General features: G+C 38.8%; 1 protein-coding gene and 1 pseudogene across 4 annotated transcripts in view; both read right to left on the bottom strand.

Annotated features, from left to right (window-relative positions):
* The window catches only part of LOC112921190 (suppressor of IKBKE 1 pseudogene), a 47,501-nt pseudogene extending 46,517 nt beyond the window's left edge, over positions 1-984 (bottom strand).
* A 1,614-nt stretch (positions 985-2,598) lies between these two features.
* The window catches only part of IPO8 (importin 8), a 70,114-nt gene continuing 51,536 nt past the window's right edge, over positions 2,599-21,176 (bottom strand). For all 4 annotated transcript variants that reach the window (XM_072765649.1, XM_072765651.1, XM_072765650.1 and 1 more), the window contains 5 exons: positions 13,495-13,715; positions 11,901-12,106; positions 7,104-7,307; positions 6,373-6,489; positions 2,599-4,568 (listed from right to left, as the gene is read on the bottom strand). In XM_072765649.1, the coding sequence (XP_072621750.1) occupies positions 4,471-4,568; positions 6,373-6,489; positions 7,104-7,307; positions 11,901-12,106; positions 13,495-13,715 (846 nt within the window). In that variant the 3' untranslated portion in view covers positions 2,599-4,470. The remainder of the gene's footprint in view (positions 4,569-6,372; positions 6,490-7,103; positions 7,308-11,900; positions 12,107-13,494; positions 13,716-21,176) is intronic.

The raw sequence follows: 21,176 nt of genomic DNA, 5'->3' as shown, positions 1-21,176 counted from the left end.
TAAAGTTTTATTCTCTCCCCCACATTTTAGGTATACCATGTCATAATTTACATCCTTTTATGAATCCTTTTTATGATATACTTAATTTTACTGCTCTTCTGCTTCCTATTTTCCTACTCCTGCATATGGTCTTTCCTTTCCTGAAGAATCCCCTTTAATATTTCTTGTAAGGTTGGTTTAATGATGATGAATTCCCTTAACTTGTGTTTTTGTAGGAAACTCTTTCTCTCTCCTTCTATTCTGAATGATAGCCCTTGTTGTATAGAGTATTCTTGGTTGCAGGGTTTTTCTTTCAGCAGTTTGAATAAATCAGGCCACTCTCATCTGACCTGCAAAGTTTCTGCTGAAAAACCAGCTGATAGTCTTATGAAGTTTCCTTTTCTGTAACTCTTTTCTCCTGCAGCTTTTCAAATTCTCTTTATCACTACTTTCTGCCATTTTAATTACTGTATGTCTTGGTGTGACCCTCCTTGGGTTGATTTTGTTGGGTCTGTGTCTCTGGCATCTGAATTTGTTTCCTTCCCCAGATTAGAGAAGTTTCAGCTCTTATTCAAACAACTTTTCTGCCTCCTTTTCGCTCTTCTGATCCCTATAATGGGAATACTATTATGCTTGATGGTGTCACTGAGTTCCCTTAATCTAGTCTCATTTTTCTCCTTTTTTTCTTTCTCCTGTTCATTATGATTGCTCTCCATCTATTACTCTATCCTTCAGATCACTGATCTGTTCTTCTGCGTTCTCTGGTCTTATTCCCACTCGTGTATTTTTAATTTCAGTTATTGAGATCTTCTCTGATTGGTTCTCTTTCATGTTTTCTATCTCTTTGTTGAAGTCCTCACTGAGATTCTCTACTCTTTTCTGAAATCCATGAGTATTTTTATGATTATTAATTTCTCTGTCAGGCATCTTACTTATTTCCATCTGCTTAGCTCTCTTGCTGTGATTTTGTCCTGTTCTTTCATTTGGGATATATTCCCGTGTCATCTTGTCTAACTCTCTGGATCTGTTTCTGGGTGTTAGTTTGTAAAGTTAATGATATCTCCTACTCTTGAAAGTAATATCCTTATGAAGAAGAGGTCCTGTGGTGCCCTGCAGTGTAGTGTCCCCTGTTCACCATGACCTGGTACTTTAGGGCTGCCTCCTATGTGTGTTGTATGCACCCTATTATTATGGCTGATCTGCAATTACTTTCAGTCCAGTCATCTGCAATGGCTTTCTTTGCCTGTTGTGGGGAGAGTTTTGGCCCTGTGTTATTAATGGACCAGTCTGGGACTACCCCGAGTTGGGTCAGACCAGGCATTTGCCAGAGCTGTAGTAGCATCTAACTCAGGGCACTCTCCCTATGTTGTCTCCTGAGAGATGTTCACTAGTGGGCAGGGCCTGAAGTCAGATGTCTGGCCACAGCCACTGCTACCACCACATTTGGACTGGTATGTGTGGTTTTGTTTAACCCCTCTCCTCAGGGCAGAATTCATTTTAGGTTAGTGCTGGCCCCTATTGGGGATGTTTTCATACTACCAAGCTTATGGCACTGCCTTGGATGGACTTCTGAGTGTAAGTTGGCAGGGTGCACTTGTTAGCAAAGCTAGGTGGAGAGTGTTCATGCTGCACTGGTTCCTACAGGTGTGCGTGCATGTTATCTAGACTAGAAATGGTGCCCGGCCACATCTTTTGTTCTTGAGAAATCTCCTAAAGATCCCTGCCCCTCCAGCACAGGTCCTGAAATTAGTACATCTATCTTCCTGTACACCCTGGGCATTTTTTTAACCTGCTGCTTCTAAGCTGTATCTCAGTGGGGCTGTTTGCTATCCTCTTAAAGGGTGGGAACTCAACTGAGTCCCAACCTGAGGTCCTCTCGTCCTCTTGCTCTCTGAGCTGAGCCTGCTGATTTTTAAAGTTCCCAATGTTGAGCCCCATTGACTTTGTAAAAACTTGAAGTCCCTCTGGTTTTCAAAGGCAAATGTTCGAGGATTAGCCTTCCCCTTGCAGGGCCCCCATGCTTAGGGTGCCTGGTGTGGAGGTCTGCCGGTCTTCTCTAGCCATGCCTGAGGTGCCCCTCCCTTCCATGGTCACCTTAGAAGGCAGTGTGGTTTCCAACTGCATCTTACCCTTCCTACCCTCTCTGAAGTGACCTATCTCTACCCATAGCAGTGGAGAGTCTCTTCTGCCAGTCGTCAGCTTTTCGCAGTTGTTCACACTGGTGTGGGTTTTATCTAGGCATAGCCACAGGAGTAGGTGAGCTAAGGCTCCTTCTATCCTGCCATCTTCCCTGGGAGTCCCCATTCCTCTCAAATTTGACTTCGCCTAATCTCCAACGCCTTTTTAATTTTCCTTCAAGGTCCTGATGTGGCTTACTGACCTTTGCCTTTTCAGAGCTTCTATCCTTCTCACTGGGACACCATGGTTTATGAGATAGATAGGCTTTAGCTCCCAGCCACTCCCCACTCTAGCTGCTCCTGATGAGCCCATTACCCTCCCAAGCCAGCAGCTACCTTGCTCTACCTCTCCCCAAATCAGGAAAACACACTGTTGGATTTTTAACACTTGCTTAAAGTACCTCCACATGTTAGAAAACATTCCACGCAGAGGGGTTCAGAATCCTGGGAATCAGTCTGTGTTTTATTTTACAGTACATTCATATAAGTTCCTGCATTTCCAAGGTAACCAGATCACATTCAGGTTAGCACTGCTGGTAACAAAATTATACAACTACCCTGGCTTCAAAAACAAGATAAGATGATACACATTAACATCTCTTTCCCTTTAATACTGCAGAAGACAATACCTCACAAAAATAAAATCACATGCCTTTTACAATCCAGTGTGAAGGCATATTATTTATGCTAAAATAAACCGTTTTGGACATGGGGAGAACAAGAAGAGTTTCAAAGCTTAAGATATCTAAAATGCACCCCCCCCCTGCCGTGCCATCTTTCTCTTCTGCCAGCTGGCACATTCACTATCAATGCCTCAGGGACAGAGGAAAGGGAGGGATCATTTAACTCTGAAACTCATGGCTTCTTAGGCTACTTCTGTAAAAACTACTTAAATAACCTAAACTTCTAAAAAGAGTTAATATTAACAAGGGATAGTGATATAGGAAACACCTGGAGAAAATTTCTCCAGTCACTGAGGGGAACTGTAAGCTGCAGACATTTCACAAAATGGAAAACTGTATCACATCCAGTAATACATCGTTTTGAAAATACACTTTCACCTTACTGTATGAAAACACTATGATCCATATTTCAGTCTTGAATTTGTTCAGAAAAACAGCCATAAGCTCCATCTGCAATATTTCCTGTAGGCATCATTACCATCTAAGAGTGCAGCTGACCAAGAGCCCACCCCGTGAAAAAAGTAACAAGCTGAACTTAGCTAAAATAAAGACTAGAATGAGTTAGGTAGGAGAAAATTCAGACGTGTGAGAAGTAGAAGTTAAATTCATTTGGGTCTTTATCCTAGATAAAAAGATTTTGTTAGAAAATGTTTTGGACCCAGGTCCAACATAGCTTGGAATGGTACGTTAAAAATACAAGCCCCAAGAGCACGTGCTTAGGCAGCACCTTTCTCAGAGAAGTTCAATGTGCTTTAGTATAATTATCAATTAATTACATAATTAAGTAAATGATTCAGACTATACTCGGGCTTACTGTTAATTCCAGTAACTAAAGAGTTCCTGCCACTTGCTGCCAAGAAACCTTTGAGTCCTGCACTTACCAGGTTATAAATGAAATTTATATTCATATTTGCTGACTCCAAAAGAAATACCACCTCTCTTAGGGCTCAAAAATATGACGGAAGAGGGACTAAGACACTTATTAGGAAAGCCACAAAACATCTGATGAAAACCCAGAGCCAGTGCATATTTTCCAACCCCTGAAACCAGCTCCCTGCAGCAGGAGGAGCGAGGGGAGCAGGGATGTTTTTGAAACCAGAGTGACTTGTAGCTAACTGCCTAACAGTAAATTCACATGGTAAAATGCAGAATAAGTCAACATATAGCCAAAGTTTACATTATATCTAGAAATATGTTTTATGCTTTAAAAAAAATTGCAATGCACTCCAAAAAAATTTTTCAGATAATTCCTGTACAACAGAAGGCACTGTTATCCCATAACCCCATTGATTCTGCATGGCGGAAACCTGAGACGTGCAATTCGATTCAATCCTCTACAACCACCTTGGTCATTCATCCTTTGGAGAATAGGATTTGTCCTTTTCTGTTCACTGATGATGTCGTCTTTTAATTTCATACATTACAGTAGCTGCTTAGAATCTATATTTCGGGGTGAGAAAGGTCAAAGGGGAAGAGGGAGTGGATAAAAGTGCTGCCTGATGCCCGAGTTAATGGGCACAGCAGGTGGGTGCTGAAGAGCAGCCCACTCTTTTCCTCCCCGTGACCTTCACATCCCCCTGGTGAAGTAAGTACAATGTGGGATGACATTTGGTTGGCTGACGTTCCCTCTTTCAGTTGTTGCCAGGCACAGTCCCAAAGTTAAATGCAGAGAGGACTCCTTTGTTTTCAAACGTGAAGCCTCCCTGTTGTTCAATCTTCTTCTTTGCCTCTAGCGAGGGGGGAGAAAGAGTATTTAAGGTGACAAAGTTAGAAATAACCTCAAATGAGCTAGAGTTCTTTATACTTAGCATTGTGAAGGAACATGACTCATGATATTATTCTGCCCAAATGAGCAGTAGACTTGTTTTAATTCTAGTGTAGTTCACAAATAGTGTTATATTCGTTTCAGGTGTACAGTACAGTGTTTCAACACTTCCATATATTACTCAATGTTCATCTAGGTAAGTGTACTTAATCCCCTTCACTTACTTCCCACATCCCCCACCCAGCTCCCCTCTGGAAACCATATCCGTTCTCAATAGTTAAGAGTCTGTTTTTTGTTGGTCTTTCCCCCCCCCCCTTTGTTAATTTGTTTCTTAAATTCCACATATAAGTGAAATTATATGGTATTTGTCATACTCTGACTGGCTTATTTTACTTAGCATTTTACTCTCTAGATCCATCCATACTGTGGCACATGACAGGATTTCATTCTTATTTATAGCTGAATAATATTCCATTGTATATATACACACGCCATCTTCTCTATCCATTCATCTATCAATAGACATCTAGGCTGCTCCAACAATTTCGCTACTATAAATAATGCTGCAGTAAACATAGGGATACATACGTCTCTTCAAATTAGTGCTTTTGTATTGTTTGGGTAAATACCAGTAGTACAATCACTGGATCATATGGTAGCTCTATTTGTAGCTTCCTGAGGAACCCCCACACTGTTTGCCACAGTGGCTGCACCGATTTGCATTCCCATCAACAGTGTACAAATGTTCATTTTTTCTTCACACCCGCACCTACACTTGTTTCTTGTGTTACTGATTTTCATTTGTTCTGCCAGTCTTCAAGTCATTTTCTGGGTCATTTACTCTGACGTGAGTGTTACCTAATTGTATCGGTAGGATGAGGTGAGCTTGAGGTCTTCCTACTCAGCCATCTTGCCAGCAAGTCCCTGAGCATTAGCCTTTAATAGGGCTATGTGAGTAAGTAGTTAGGTTTACTATCCCAGAAAAACTGCCAAAAAACAAAACAAAAAAAACCCCACAAAAACTTTACCTCCCCTAACTCAACTTCCAGTAAAAATAAGCAAAATGAAAACAAGTCTCAAAGTTGTATTTTCATAGATCCAGAGACTGCTGGAAGTGCCCAGAATTCTCATATCCAGGGGACTGATACAGACTGTGCAGGGCTGACAACTGAAGTCTATGCAGAACTTAGGCTCTAAATCACAAGTGCCTGCTCCATGATGTTTTCCACTAAAAACAGTTTTGTAATTACAAAATCTTCTCCATTTGTTTTCTAGGAGTGACCACAATAATGTCTGCACAAAATAATTTCTCCAGGTCAAAAACTGAAAATCGACAAGAACTCCCAACATGTAAAGCCCAGCAAAAAGAAATGAAGAGTGTTGCATTTCTGGGAAGACAAGCTCCTTGCAAGAACTCGTGAAAGGCCTTTAGTCTGTGTATGGTTAAGACCTTTAGATGGGTGATCAACTGATTAACTCTCCCTAACCAAGACTCATCCCCACCTTTACATCTTAACTTTGGCTCTAAAATAGAGGGTAAGTACCTAAATAACAGCACCACTAAAAGACACATATTAATGCACAGGATTTTGCAGAGCTAAGTTATCATGAGTGATTAAAAATAATTTTTAAAAATCCTACAATAATAATTCCTTATTATCTTGCAAAGTTGACCTCTAACAATTTTTAAAACAGTCTTTAGGTGCCACAAGGCTGACTACTGGCCCGCTAATGCATGCCCTCTGATCTAGAAATCTGGCTGGCTGACCTGCTACTGTCCTCCGGTGCTCTGCCAGGGTGTACACCTCCTGCAGCGCCCTCCTCTGGTCCTCACTGAGTGGCGCCATGAGTAGTTGGTACCAGGCAGCATCACGATTCTGCACAGCTGTTGCATTTGGGGGCCACAGGGAGCAGAAGAGAAGAAAAAGAAAATCTAGTGACAATGATCGTTTCAGAGAACAGAAGTGACATGATCAAAGTCTGCAATCACTTCATCGTACAAAGAGTACAAGACCGTAACAAACACAAAGTGACAAAACTTATTCCAGCAAAGGATTATTTCTGAGTAACCAACTCAGAAATATCCAACCAGAGGAAGGTCAAGACATGGCAAAACTCTGCTCTGCCCAGTCCTCTGCCTCTTTCGCCATCTCTTCCCCCCACCCTCCCCTTAGTTACGTTTTACTAAGTGTGCTCCCTAAATTCCAGATCTTGGCAAATACCTCTACTCAGGTGCTGCCATTTCCCTCCAGATTCTCACAATACCTGCAGCTATAGCATTACTCCCACACCAAGAACTCAAATCGGTACTTTTAGGCAAAACTAACCTCTAAGCTCTCGGGTTTCTCCATTTGGACAGCTAACCACAAACTCAGTACAACTAAAACCAAATTTAACATCTAAACCAATTCTGGGAAGATCCCAAAACAACTTCTAACAGAAGGAAATGAAGATAGAGTTTAGAGAAAACATCTAAAGATTTAAGGAATAAAGACATACTTAGCAGAGCTTGTGTAAAAAATTGATATTCATCCACACTGTTATCAAGGTCAAGTGGAGTGCTGAATCCCTCAAGGGCAGTTTCTTCCAATACTTCTTCATCCCAGTCATCATCCTCCTCCTCCTCATCTTCACCTCTTCCATTATTTGACTGCATTGCTTGGGCGGTTACATTTGTCTCCTCTTCATCACTTGAAATCTCCTCTGTGAATCCATTAATTATTTAAGAGGAATGAAAACACAAAAGGACAAAACATTCTGGAAATGTTAAAACTACCACCTATTTTTACATGAAATTCTAAAAATAAACCTTTATCATAGTTTGCTAAGTTGAAGATGACTTAATCCTCTCACTAAAAACAATTTCCAAGTATCCCTAAAATCTAAAGTCTGCTGGACATTACTACTGTTTGGCAATGGCTGCCTCATACTCTTTAATATAAAAATGCTATTTAATCAGGGTCCCAAATTTTTTGTCAAAAAAAAGACAACTGTGCAGCCAATGCATGTGGGTTGTTTTTTATTTTAAGATTTTATTTATTTATTCATGAGAAACAGAGAGAGAGAGAGGCAGAGACACAGGCAGAGGGAGAAGCAGGCTCCATGCAGGGAGCCCGATGTGGGACTCCATCCTGGGTCTCCAGGATCATGCCCTGGGCGGAAGGTGGCCCTAAACTGCTGAGCCACCCAGGCTGCCCTGCATGTGTTTTAAATAACAATGACCTCCCACTGATAATTTGGTCTCTTAACAGTTCCCTAAATTGATGATGAACTGCTTAGAAGTGCTCAGATGAGACCATTTCTGCTAAGAGAAACAGAAAACTATAGAAATATAAAGAAAAAATAGTGGATTGAAAAGTTGAAAGCTGAATTATCATCATGGATTTTGTTTCTATTTTCAGTACTGATCTGTTATAAGCAGTTAACCCAGTACTGTAAATAACCAGAAGATAGTAAACGCATAACAAAATCAACCTAAGAGGGAAAAACCCAAACTAGGCAATAGTATTCCAAAAATAGTTCTATAAAACATACCACACTGAAGCACCTGAATTAAACTGCAAAGTAGTTTTAGATTAAGGCAAGAAATCATAGTTTTGATCATACATACATGACAAAGGTACAATTACAAAGACATTAAGAAATACCTTTCCTAATTAATCATTTTATACTTCAGTGGAAATTCAAAAGAAAAATTTGGGAAAGTACTAGAAAATTTTTTCTCAAGTCATATTAGTTATAAACCAACAGTTTAGGGATCCCTGGGTGGCTCAGCAGTTTAGCGCCTGCCTTCAGCCCAGGGCATGATCCTGGACATCCAGGATCGAGTCCCACATCGGGCTCCCTGCATGGAGCCTGCTTCTCCCTCTGCCTGTGTCTCTGCCTCTGTGTGTGTGTGTATGTGTGTGTCTCATGAATAAATAAAATCTTTAAATAAAAATAAGCCAACAGTTTTCAGGGGTGCATGGGTGGCTCAGGTTGTGATCACAGGGTCCTGGGATCGAGTGCCATATCAGGCTGCCTAAGAGAGCCTGCTTCCCCCTAAGAGAGGTGTGTCTCTCATGAATAAATAAATAAAATCTTTAAAAAGTAAACCAACAGTTTACAACAGTTTATGGTCAACCAACAAAAAATTAGAGAATACTATAACTCTCTGAAAAAAAAGGAATTCTGTAATTGTTGGCCTACACTTAGGAAAAAAAAAAAACCCTTCTAATAAACATTACTGCAAAAGTCCTACATAATATTCAGAAAAACAAATTAGAGGTGCCTGGGTTGCTCAGTTGGTTAAGCACCTGACTCTTGATTTCGGCTCAGGTCACGATCTCAGGGTCATGAGCCTAACCCTCACATCCAGCTCTGCACTGGGCATGGTTCAGATTCTCCCTATGCCTCTGCCGCACCGCTCTTCCCCCACCTCAGTTCATGTGCGTGCACATGTGTACTCTCCCTCTCTCTCAAAAGAAAATTTAAGAAACAAAAACAAATTAGATCAGAAAATGTGCTCTGGGTTAGTGAAGGGTACCATTCCTTGTACATGAACAAACCTGGATGATGCCAGTTAAATGCAAAATCTTTTAAATCTACATTTGCTAAAACCATAGAATTTAGCATCAAAAATACAGAAGTATGTTTTCTATAATAAGTTCTGATTTTTCTCATCTAAAGAAATGTCTGTTTCAAACCAAAAGAGGAAAAATTCCATTTGGAGTTGGTTAATGTTACCTCCTGGGCCCAAGTAAGTAGTTTTTGGCAGTATCATCAAATAAAATAAAGAACTTATATCCTTGACTCTAACAATCTTATTCTGACTTTCCATTAAGCAAATAACCTTCATTTGTGTACTTTATTCTAAATTTATCAATGTATGAGCCATAACTATCTCCCAATTACAATTTCTGATTAAGAACCATTAAAGAAAAACGTATCGGGCACTCTCTATTAATCTGCTATTGTGACACTTCTGCTCTTAACTAATGGTTCATTTAATTCATGCTGGGGACTCCACTGAGACTGTTGGCACAAACAAGAAAATGAAATACTGGTTGCTAACTTATTGTCAAAATCATTTGATTCTATTACAAATGTATTTGTATTTCCTAGAGTGTAATGAAATTCATTAAGCTCAATAATTTAAATGTCCAAAAATGGTGGAACAAATTATCTTAAGATTTGTGTGGAATCAGAAAAGACCCCAAATAGCCAGGGGAATTTTAAAAAAGAAAACCATAGGGGGGGCATCACAATGCTAGATTTCAGGTTGTACTACCAAGCTGTGGTCATCAAGACAGTGTGGTACTGGCACAAAAAAAGACACATAGATCAATGGAACAGAATAGAGCATCCAGAAGTGGACCCTCAACTTTATGGTCAACTAATATTCAACAAAGGAGAAAAGACCTTCCACTGGAAAAAAGACAGTCTCTTCAATAAATGGTGCTGGGAAAACTGGACATCCACAGGCAGAAGAATGAAACTAGATCATTCTCTTACACCATACACAAAAATAAACTCAAAATGGATGAAAGATCTAAACGTGAGACGAGATTCCATCAAAATCCTAGAGGAGAACACAGGCAACACCCTTTTTGAACTTGGCCACAGCAACTTCTTGCAAGATACATCCATGAAGGCAAGAGAAACAAAAGCAAAAATGAACTATTGGGGCTTCATCAAGATAAGAAGCTTCTGCACAGCAAAGGATACAGTCAACAGAACTAAAAGACAACCTACAGAATGGGAGAAGATATTTGCAAATGACGTATCAGATAAAGGGCTAGTATCCAAGATCTATAAAGAACCTATTAAACTCAACACCAAAGAAACAAACAATCCAATCATGAAATGGGCAAAAGACATGAACAGAAATCTCACAGAGGAAGACATGGACATGGCCAACACGCACATGAGAAAATGCTCTGCCTCACTTGCCATCAGGGAAATACAAATCAAAACCACAATGAGATACCACCTCACACCAGTAAGAATGGGGAAAATTAACAAGGTGGGAAGCCACAAATGTTGGAGAGGATGCGGAGAAAGAGGAACCCTCCTGCACTGTTGGTGGGAATGTGAACTGGTGCAGCCACTCTGGAAAACTGTGTGGAGGTTCCTCAAAGAGTTAAAAATAGAACTGCCCTATGACCCAGCAATTGCACTGCTGGGGATTTACCCCAAAGATACAGATGCAGTGAAACGCCGGGACACCTGCACCCCGATGTTTCTAGCAGCAATGTCCACAATAGCCAAACTGTGGAAGGAGCCTCGGTGTCCATCAAAAGAGAAACGGATAAAGAAGATGTGGTCTACGCATACAATGGAATATTACTCAGCCATCAGAAACGACAAATACCCACCATTTGCTTCTACGTGGATGGAACTGGAGGGTATTATGCTGAGTGAAATAAGTCAATCGGAGAAGGACAAACATTATATGGTCTCATTCATTTAGGGAATATAAAAAATAGTGAAAGGGAATAAAGGGGAAAGGAGAAAAAATGAGTGGGAAATAACAGTAAGGGAGACAGAACATGAGAGACTCCTAACTCTGGGAAACAAACAAGGGGTGGTGGAAAGGGAGGTGGGTTGGGGGTGGGGGTGACTGGTTGGTGGGCACTGAGGGGGGCACTTGATGGGATGAGCACTGGGTGTTATGCTATATGTTGGCAAACTGAACTCCAATTAAAAAAAAAAAAAGTCCAAAAATGGGACACGTGGGTGGCTCAGTGGTTGAGCATTTGCCTTTGGCTCAGGGCATGATCCCGGATTCCCAGGATCAAGTCTCACATCCCCAGGATCAAGTCCCGCATCGGGCTCCTTGCATGGAGCCTGCTTCTCCTCCCTCTGCCTATGTCTCTGCCTCTCTTCCTGTGTCTCTGATGAATAAATAAATAAAATCTCTTTAAAAAAAAAAAGATTTTATTTATTTATTTATTCAGAGAGAGCGAGAGAGAGGCAGAGACACAGGCAGAGGGAGAAGCAGGCTCTATGTAGGAAGCCCGACATGGGACTCGATCCTGGGTCTCCAGGATCACACCCCGGGCTGCAGGCGGCGCTAAACCACTGCGCCACCGGGGCTGCCCCAAATAAATAAAATCTTTAAAAAAGTCAAAAAATGAACAAATCTAAATTTATATCACATGATATGTAAAGCCACCCCAAAATATTTGTTAAATGTGCAACAAGCCAAAGTCTGTAACTGTTTAATGACTCTAAATAGACTAAAATTAAAAAAAAAAAAAATCATGCTCAAATCAAAATCAAATTCTAGCATTCATTACAATTAGAAGACCTTACCATTTTCTTCCATATCAGCCTTCTCTGCTTTTGAGCGATCTTCGCGGTTCACCAGTTGTCTGGTAGCACAGACCTGCTTCAGGCCAAGGAAAAGGAAAAGAATTGAGGGCACAATCTGTCCCACCACAGCATCTACTGCAGGAGGTCGATTTTGCAACTCCAAAAGGATACTCAGTCCTATTATACACATCTTCCGGTCATGATGCCTACAAAGTACAAAGGAAAAAAAAGTGTTCATGAGAAATGATGACAATTGAAGAAACTACAAGAAAAAATGGCCAAGGTATATTTTAGGGTTCAGTGAATAGAACTATACAGAGATATCCCTTATTTTGTATCATATGAAATCCTTACATAAATCAAGTTTTATAGACCAATTATCATCATCAAAGAGCTACAGAAGTCGTGATTAATATGGTAAATCTTGTTATAATATCAATTTATGATTGATATTAGTGCTAGATCTGGGGTTTGGCATAACAAGTTCTATTAAAGCAAGAATACCTATACTTGACAGCATGAAATTCCTACCCCATGAGGAAAAGGAAAAATTTAGACTCTGCCTTCTGCATTAGATTAGTCTATAAGGTTTCTTAGCACATATTCTGTACACTAACCCCAAGTGCCTGTCAAAAGCTCTTCAGAAATTCAGTATGTAATAAGCAGGCTTAACTTGATGGCTCTAGCTAAATCCATCAAATGTTCTCTGCTTTAACACAGGATAAGGGAAATATGATTCTGAAGGAAAAAAGTTTGACCAATATACATTATATAATTTTTTCTGTTTCTTCTAAGTTGTTTATTAAGAACGAGAAGATGACTATATTTGGTATAACCCTCCCAGTAAGCCATTGTCAGAGCTGAAATTCTAGCATAACACAATCATGAATAGGTGTTGAGTCTCTTAAGGTGGGCATGTACCTGCTACTTGGCATCTCACTTTGCCTAAGTTCGAAAACCAGGAGTGCTTCACATAAAGACAAACTCTCCCACCAGCACAGCACCTGAGCTAACAACGAATAATCCTTCTCCCTGACCTCACATTTAAGAACAAGCTCCCCTTAGGTGGACAGAGTTCAATATCCTGGGACAACACATCTTTACCGAACTGGCAATTTTCCTTAGAAACTTGACCACAATTCCCATAAACACTTAATAGTCATGGAACCCAATGGACACTTAATTTTTTTTGCTTAGTAATGCTATCATATTAGTCAAAAACGAGTAGGGACAGGCTATATCTAATTTTCCAAGCCTGCATTCTTTCCAGGTTATACTCCTGAAATACATTCGTAATTCTCTAAAAATTATGTAAACAATACACTAAATATAATTCTTAAAAATGAAAATCATTTTTTAAAGATTTTATTTGACTGAAAGAGAGCACAAGGAGGAGGGCAGGCAGAGTGAGAAGCAGGCTCCCCATTGAACAAGGGACCAGGACCCTGGGATCATGACCTGAGCCAAAGGCAGACATTCAACCTAAGAAGCTACCCAGGCGTCCCGAAAATCATCGTTCTATAAGCCATTATATACCTTTGAAAGTCAACTTTCCAGAAACAGAAATGTAGAGTAAAATCCAAAAGACACATACCCAAGAAAACAATCTGTATCATTCATCCACTGATTTATAAACTGTACAGTTATAGGTCCCGGGTTGTGAGGCAACTGAATTTGTTCTAAAGTATGTAGCAGCAAATCAGGGTTGTAGTACAAGGCAGCAATTGCAACCTGAAGACACATGGTACGGAGCTCACTAGTTTTGACTCCTCGGGTTAATCTCTCCAAAACAAGTTGAACAAAGAGTGGAATGCACTGAAGGAAAAAATGAAAAAGAGAGTCATCCATACACATAAAAACCAGGTACCTTTTATAGAAAGCAGCATGTTGGTAGAGAGTGTCATCAATAAGATACTGTTAATGATGATTAAACCTTTGCTTGAATTCTTTTTAGAGTTATTCAACAAATTCATAATCTCATAAGACCTAGAGATCATATGGCCAGAAAGAGGTCCGAGGGCAGCATGAGGGAGTCTCCTCTCTGAGTGCAGATTACAGTTGGTTGAAGACTGTCCCACGAGAGTCCACACTCAAATGATGGCAATAATCCAAATGTAGACTCAGCCACTTCCATGTTTAAGGTAAAATGACAAGGTCGAAATTTCTCTTTGTTAAACTGAACGGGACTGAAAATTATGATGTCATCAAAATTTCTCTTGAGAAAGAAAATTCCTAAGTAAGTCACAGGATGTAATACAAGGCATGGTGACCACACTTTAGAATGCTGTATTGCATATCTGGCATCTGCTAAGTAGATATTAAAACTTATCACAAATAAAAATATTTGTGACTATGTATGGTACTGGATGTTAACTAGACTTACTGTGGTCAGTTCACAACATATATAAATATCAAATCATTATGTTATATACCTGAAACTAACCTGCTACTCATCAAAATTATCTCAATAAAATTCCTGTTTGCATAATAAAAGATCGAAGAAAAATGATGGACTTCGCATGTGAAAATGAAGGCATCTGATTCTAATTCTACAGTACTGATGTAGTGCTTTCATTACAAGTATTTCCTAACAGTTATTTTCACTGAAAGGGACGGGCTGACATGACGTGCATAAAATTAACTTCCGAGGTTTTAATATAAGCTCATTTTAAAATTAAATTTTAAAAATTCAGGCTTCAGGGGAGAATTGGAAGACTAGGCAAAGCACAGAGGAGTCTGATGGCAGTGAAGACACCCAGTAAGTTACTGGAATGGTGGGTACATGTCATTTATACCTGTCCAAACCCATAAAACAGACCACACCGAGAGAGACCCCTAGAGTAAACCATGGGCTCTGGGTGAAATGATGCACTGCCAGTGTAGGTACATCATCCACTACAACCACTGTACCACCCTGGTGCAGATGGTGATAACAGAAGACTGTAGAGATTTCTTGTATAGAGGAAATCTCTGTACCTTCTCCTCAATTCTGCTGTGAATCTGTAACTGCTCTAGAAAATGGTCTATGAGAAAAGTTTTATCTGAGGGGCACTTCAGGGAAGGGGGTGGGAGGATGGGGTAACTGGGTGATGGGCATTAAGGAGAGCATGTGATGGAATGAGCACTGGGCATTGTACGCAACTGATCACTAAATTTTACCCCTGAAACTAATCATGCACTATATTATACACTCTATGTGAACTAACTTGAATATAAATAAAATTTTTGAAAGAACTAAGTTTTGTGTAGAAATTTAAGAGTTGAATTTAATACCTTCTGTAGTCCAAACAACAAATATATTAGGAGCAGCAGATTTAGCCTTGTTTACAAGGATACATAAAATCAAAACATAACTATAAACGGTAGTTTTAAGATTGATATTTTATAAAGAGATGACTAATTTGACTAACCCTACTGATTTCTTCTCAATTCTGATAAAGAGCATTCAGACAGCACAATGCACAGAGGATATAGGCGACATTAAAAAATATTACTATGGGAAAAGGGGGAACCCTCTTACAATGTTGGTGGGAATGCAAAATTTGTGCAGTCACTGTGGAAAACATGAAGGTTCCTCAAAAAGTTAAAAATAGAACCTCCCTATGATCCAGTACTTGCACTACTGGGTATTTATCCAAAAAAGTACAAAAACACTGAAATACACTGAAACACATAAAAAAATTTGAATCTGTAAGTTCATAATTATATTTTTAAAAACAAAAAGAAAAACACCTCCCTGGTCATCTTTGGAGAATGTTAGGAAACAAACTGATTATCTTGAATCATTGTAAATAGTCATACTCTAACTGTTCCTCGGAGTAACCTGATAATAGATGGGAAAAAAAATTTTCTCTTTGTATAAATATTTCAGCTAATACATGAAAAGGGAATGACACGATAATCCCCACCAACAGCACTAACATCCCAAGACGACTGGACATTCTGTGCCTCCTGGTAGAAATACAAACCACCATCTATGAGGTATTCTTGCCAAAAGAATAGCAAATGAATCTAAACAAATTTCTAGACCTAACTCCCAAATTACAGGAAATACAGAGGAATGTAATCGCAAGCAACACAGTCTTTCAATTCTACCAGAGTGCACTCTAACTGTAACCTAACCTCCCTAACGGTAAAGGTTCTGTAGTGACCCTAACTTTCTGACAAAGAGATTCTTGAACACCAACTTTCTAAGCCTTCTGCAACCCAGTTTTAGGAGTAGAAACCCAGAAATTCTCACTTGTTAACTTCAAATGGGTCCATCCAGCTAAGAGCTAGTTTTCTTTCTTTTTTTTAATTTTTTATTTTCAGGTGTAGAATTTCATAATCCAACACTTACATACAATACCCAGTGTTCATCACAAATGCCCTTCTTAATCCTCATCACTTATTTCTCCCATCCCCCACCCACTTCCCTTCTGGTAACCAACCATCAGTTTGTTCTCTACAGTTAAGAGTCTCTTTCTTGGTTTGCCTCTCCTTTATTTTGCACCCTACTTCCATGTTTGTTTGGTTTCTTAAATTCCACATGAGTGAAAACATGGTATTTTTCTTTCTCTGACTTATTTTGCTTAGCATAATACTCTCGAGCTCCACCCGTATCATTGCAAATGGCAAGATTTCATTCTTTTTTATTGCTGAGTAGTAGTCCACCATATATATACCGTATCTTCTTTATCTACTCACCAGTTAATAGACATTTGGGCTCTTTCCATAATTTGGCTATTGTTGATAATGCTGCTATAAACATTGGGATGCATGTATCCCTTTGAATTAGTATTTTGGTATAAATACCTAGTAACGTAATTGCTGGATCATAGTTCTGTTTTTAATAAAAGCAATTCTTTTATTCAACTCTTTACTATATATTAGACTCCTCCAAACTGAAATTTCAACATTTTCCACACTCTACAACTTTTCTTACTTTGCTGAGAAGATAAAGCTATTGGATTTAAGCTTCTACACCTCTTCTTTCTACCTCAAGACATCTCTATATCATCATTATCCAAAGAGCACTTTCACAACAATCAACAGATGTTCCTTGGGTTTGGAAAACAAAAACATTCCAGAGTTAAATTAATTTGGAATACACATATACTAACATCCTCTTTGACACATTTTCAGATAAAGGCACTAGAAGTCAAGCAATAATGAAATATGTTGAACTTTGTTTTATCCAGTATTTCCCAGACTTACTTGACCACTGAATGCTTTTTGTATTGAACACCTACTAATACCATTAGATGGTTACAGTTTGAGTAATATCACTCTATTCCTATCTACTGGTATCTATACTCTCTGTATTTGTGGGAAAAGTCATCTTTATGACTTTCTACAGTAAATCTGTGCTCTTGGGCTTTCCCCTGCCCTCCTCATCTAACAATTTGTTTTTTTCAGGTGTTTTCTGTGCAATGTTTTCAATGGTCCCCACTGTAAATCTTGTTCTAGCCTCCTATTCCCAATGCTATTGGCCTTGAGCAAAACCAGTATCCTCAGACTTCAATTAGCTAATAGCCTCCTTGCTCATCTTCATAGCCCAGTACATGCAGTAGACCTGTTTAGATTAAGGATACTGCTAGCAGGGACGCCTGGGTGGCTTAGTGGTTGGGCGTCTGCCTTTGGCTCAGGGTGTGAACCCAGGTCCGGGGATCAAGTCCCACATCAGGCTCTCTGGGAGGAGCCTGCTTCTCCCTCTGCCTGTAACTCTGCCCCTCTCTCTGCCTCTCTCTCTCTCTGTCTCTCATGAATAAATAAAATCTTAAAAAAAAAAAAAAAAAAAAAAAAAAGAATACTGCCAGCAGACTCTTCATTCTAAGTCCCTATCTTTGATCAAGTTATTTCTCTGCTCAATAGATTTGCTGTTCAATTGCTTATGGCAAGGGTTAGTAAATATTTATTAATACTTTCAATTTGGGGTGCCTGGGTAGCTCAGTCAATAAGCAACCAACTCTTGATTTTGATTCAGGTCATGATCTCAGGGTCATGAGATGGAGCTCCACGTCAACTTACATGCTGGGTGTGGAGCCTGCTTGAGATTCTCTCCCTCTCCCTCTGCCCCTCCTCTTCATGTTTTCTTGCTCTCTAGATAAATAAAAACTGGGGGGATGCCTGGGTGGCTCAGTGGTTGAGTGTCTGCCTTTGGCTCAGGTTGTGATCCTGTGTTGGGGGGATTGAGTCCTGCATCAGGCTCCCTGTGAGGAGCCTGCTTCTCCCTCTGCCTATGTCTCTGCTTCTCTCTGGATGTCTCTCATGAATAAATAAAATCTTAAAATATAAATAAATAAATAAATAAATATAAAAATTTTTTTACACTTCTTACTAATATTTTCAACTTTGCAGGCTACATGGAGTCTCTGTTACATACTTCTTTTTAACATCCTTCAAAAAACGTCCCTTCAAAAATGTAAAAACTATTCTTCATTCCTAGGCTATACATACAGTTCACGTTGGATTTGGCTCACAGGTCATACCTTACCCATTTCTGGCTTACAGGAGAGATTCTAAACTCTTTGGCATGGATTTATTCTATACCTTTCTGGCATTATTAGATTTTATTGCTCAGGACTTTCCAAAAGCCAGTCAACAGAACTAAACCTTTCTCTATTCACACTCAAATCCTATGTTCTACTACCTCCTTACTTTATCATCACCTAAAACACTACTCACTGAAGGAGAAAATAAGCTTTCCAAAATACATCTAAAACTTAATTGATACAAAAAGGAGGCTGGAGGGTCACTTTCAAATATAATGGAGAATTTGGTGGTAAGCATATAAGAAGAGGCTGGTGGTTCCTTCTAATTAAAATAAAAAGATAAACCATAAGCTAGCAGTTCCCATGAGAAAAGCAAGGAAAGAGATGGTCATGAAGAGTCCTCCTGGGGTCAGAACAAACTCAAACACAGACTTTGAAAACTTCAAAACAGCCATTATAAATGTTTAAAGAATAATGGAAATCATTTTTAAAGTAGAGAAAGCTATGATGACCATGTCCATCAAATATAAAATATCTATTAGGGCATACAAATTATAAAAAAGAATCAAATGGAAATTCTAGAGTCAAAAAGCACTATAGGGGTGCCTGGCTGGCTTAGCCAGTAGGGCCTTCAACTCTTAATCTCAGGCTTATGAGTTCAAACTCATGTTGGGTATACAGCCTACCTTTAAAAAAAAAAAGTACTATAAACAAAATGAAAAATTCACTGCAGGTGCTCAACAATAGATCTGAATTGGCAGAAGAGAGAATCAACAAACCTGAAGATAGACTGAAAAAGAATATACAATCCAAAGACCAGAGAGAAGAAGAACGATCAGAGCCTCAGAGAAATGGGGAACACCATTAAGCACACCAACAGATGTGTATAGGAGCATCAGAGGAAGAGAAGAAAGAACAAGAAGGAAAGATATTTGAAAAAATAATGGCTGGAAACTTTCCAAATGTGACAATAAACAATCCATACATCCAAGAAAGTCAACAAATTCCAAATAAGAAAAACACAAACACATCTCATAGTAAAAATGGTAAAAGATAAATAGAAAATACAGCAGCACAAAAAAAAAAAAAAAACATATATCATTGCCAAGTATAGGGAATGCTAGTAAGATTAATAATGGTTTTCAAATTGCTAAAAGAAAAAAACTGTCAACCAAGATTTTAGTAAAAACTGTCTTTCAAAAACTGAAAATAAAAACATTCTCAGAAAACAAAACCAGAGATTTCATTGCTATAGGACCTACCTTATAAGAAATACTAAAGGAATTTCAAACTGAAAGCAAATGACCCAGAAGGCAATTCAAAGACAAAGACACAGACACACGCATGCACACATACATACATACGCTCAAGCAGCAGTAAAGGTAATTATGTAATTTTCAAAAATAGAAAAACACTATTTCTCTGACTTTCTTAACCGTCTTAAAAAGCAACTGCAATAAAAGAAAGAAAGAAAGAAAGAAAGAAAGAAAGAAAGAAAGAAAGAAAGAAAGAAAGAAAGAAAGAAAGAAAGAAAAGAAAAGAAAAAGAAAAAGCAGGGATCCCTGGGTGGTTCAGTGGTTTAGCACCTGCCTTTGGCCCAGGGCGTGATCCTGGAGTCCGAGGATCGAGTCCCACATCAGGCTCCCTGCATGGAGCCTGCTTCTCCCTCTGCCTGTGTGTGTCTCTGCCTCTCTCTGTCTCTGTGTCTTTCATGAATAAATAAATAAAATCTTCAAAAAAAAAAAGAAAAGAAAAAGCAACTGCATAAAATAACATCTTAAGAGTGTATTGTTGGGACTATAAAATATAGAAATATAATATATTCAACATTAACAATACAAAGGAGATAGAAGCATAAGTAAATGATATCAGATGGGAATTCTAATCCAAAGGAACAAATGAAAAGAATTGAGAAATGGTAGATTAGAAGGATTTGACAAACTCTATAAATATATACTTGCTTTTACCTTTCTTAGCTTAACACATAAAATTACAAAAAAAATTATAAACTGTGTATTATTAGGCTTATAACATATATAAAAGTAATATTTCAATTCCGGGTCTCCAGGATCAGGCCCTGGGCTGAAGGCGGCACTAAACTGCTGAGCCACCTGGGCTGCCTATCTGAAGTATATTCTGATAAAGATGTATTATAGTAACCCCTAGAACAACCACTAAGTAAATTTTTTAAATAGTGAAAAAAAATATTAAAGAAATTAAAATGTGACATTAGAAAATATTTACTTATTTCAAAAGAATGCAGTAAAATAAGGGGACAAAAAATGAGACAAAATTTTTAAAATGACAGACTAAATCCATGCATAACAACATTAAATATTAATAGATTAATGAAAAAGGAGAGAATGTCAAATTGGATAAAAAAAAAAATCAAGATTCAACTATATGCTATCTACAGGAAACATGCTTTAGATTTAAAAATATAAACAGCTTGGGACACTGGGGTAGCTCAGTCAGTTGGGCATCCAATTCTTGATTTCACTCAGATGGTGGTCTCATGGATGTGGGATCAAGCCCAATGTCAGGCCCCACACTCAGCATGGAATCCACTTAGATTTTTCCTCTCTCCCTCTCCCCCTCCCTGCTGCACACACTCTGTCAAATAAATCTTTTTTTAAAAAGGGGAAAAAGACAAAAATACAAATACCTCGAAAGTAAAAACATGAAAAAAGATACCATCCAAACAGCAACCATATGAAAGCCAGAGTAGATACACAAGTAGGCAATATAGACATTAAAACAAAAAAAAGTCCACACAAATATTTGCATACAAATATTTATAACA

This window comes from Vulpes vulpes, chromosome 8 (assembly GCF_048418805.1).
Source record: "Vulpes vulpes isolate BD-2025 chromosome 8, VulVul3, whole genome shotgun sequence".
NCBI classification, from domain to species: Eukaryota; Metazoa; Chordata; class Mammalia; order Carnivora; family Canidae; genus Vulpes; species Vulpes vulpes.
This window is presented reverse-complemented; position numbering and strand designations above follow the sequence as displayed.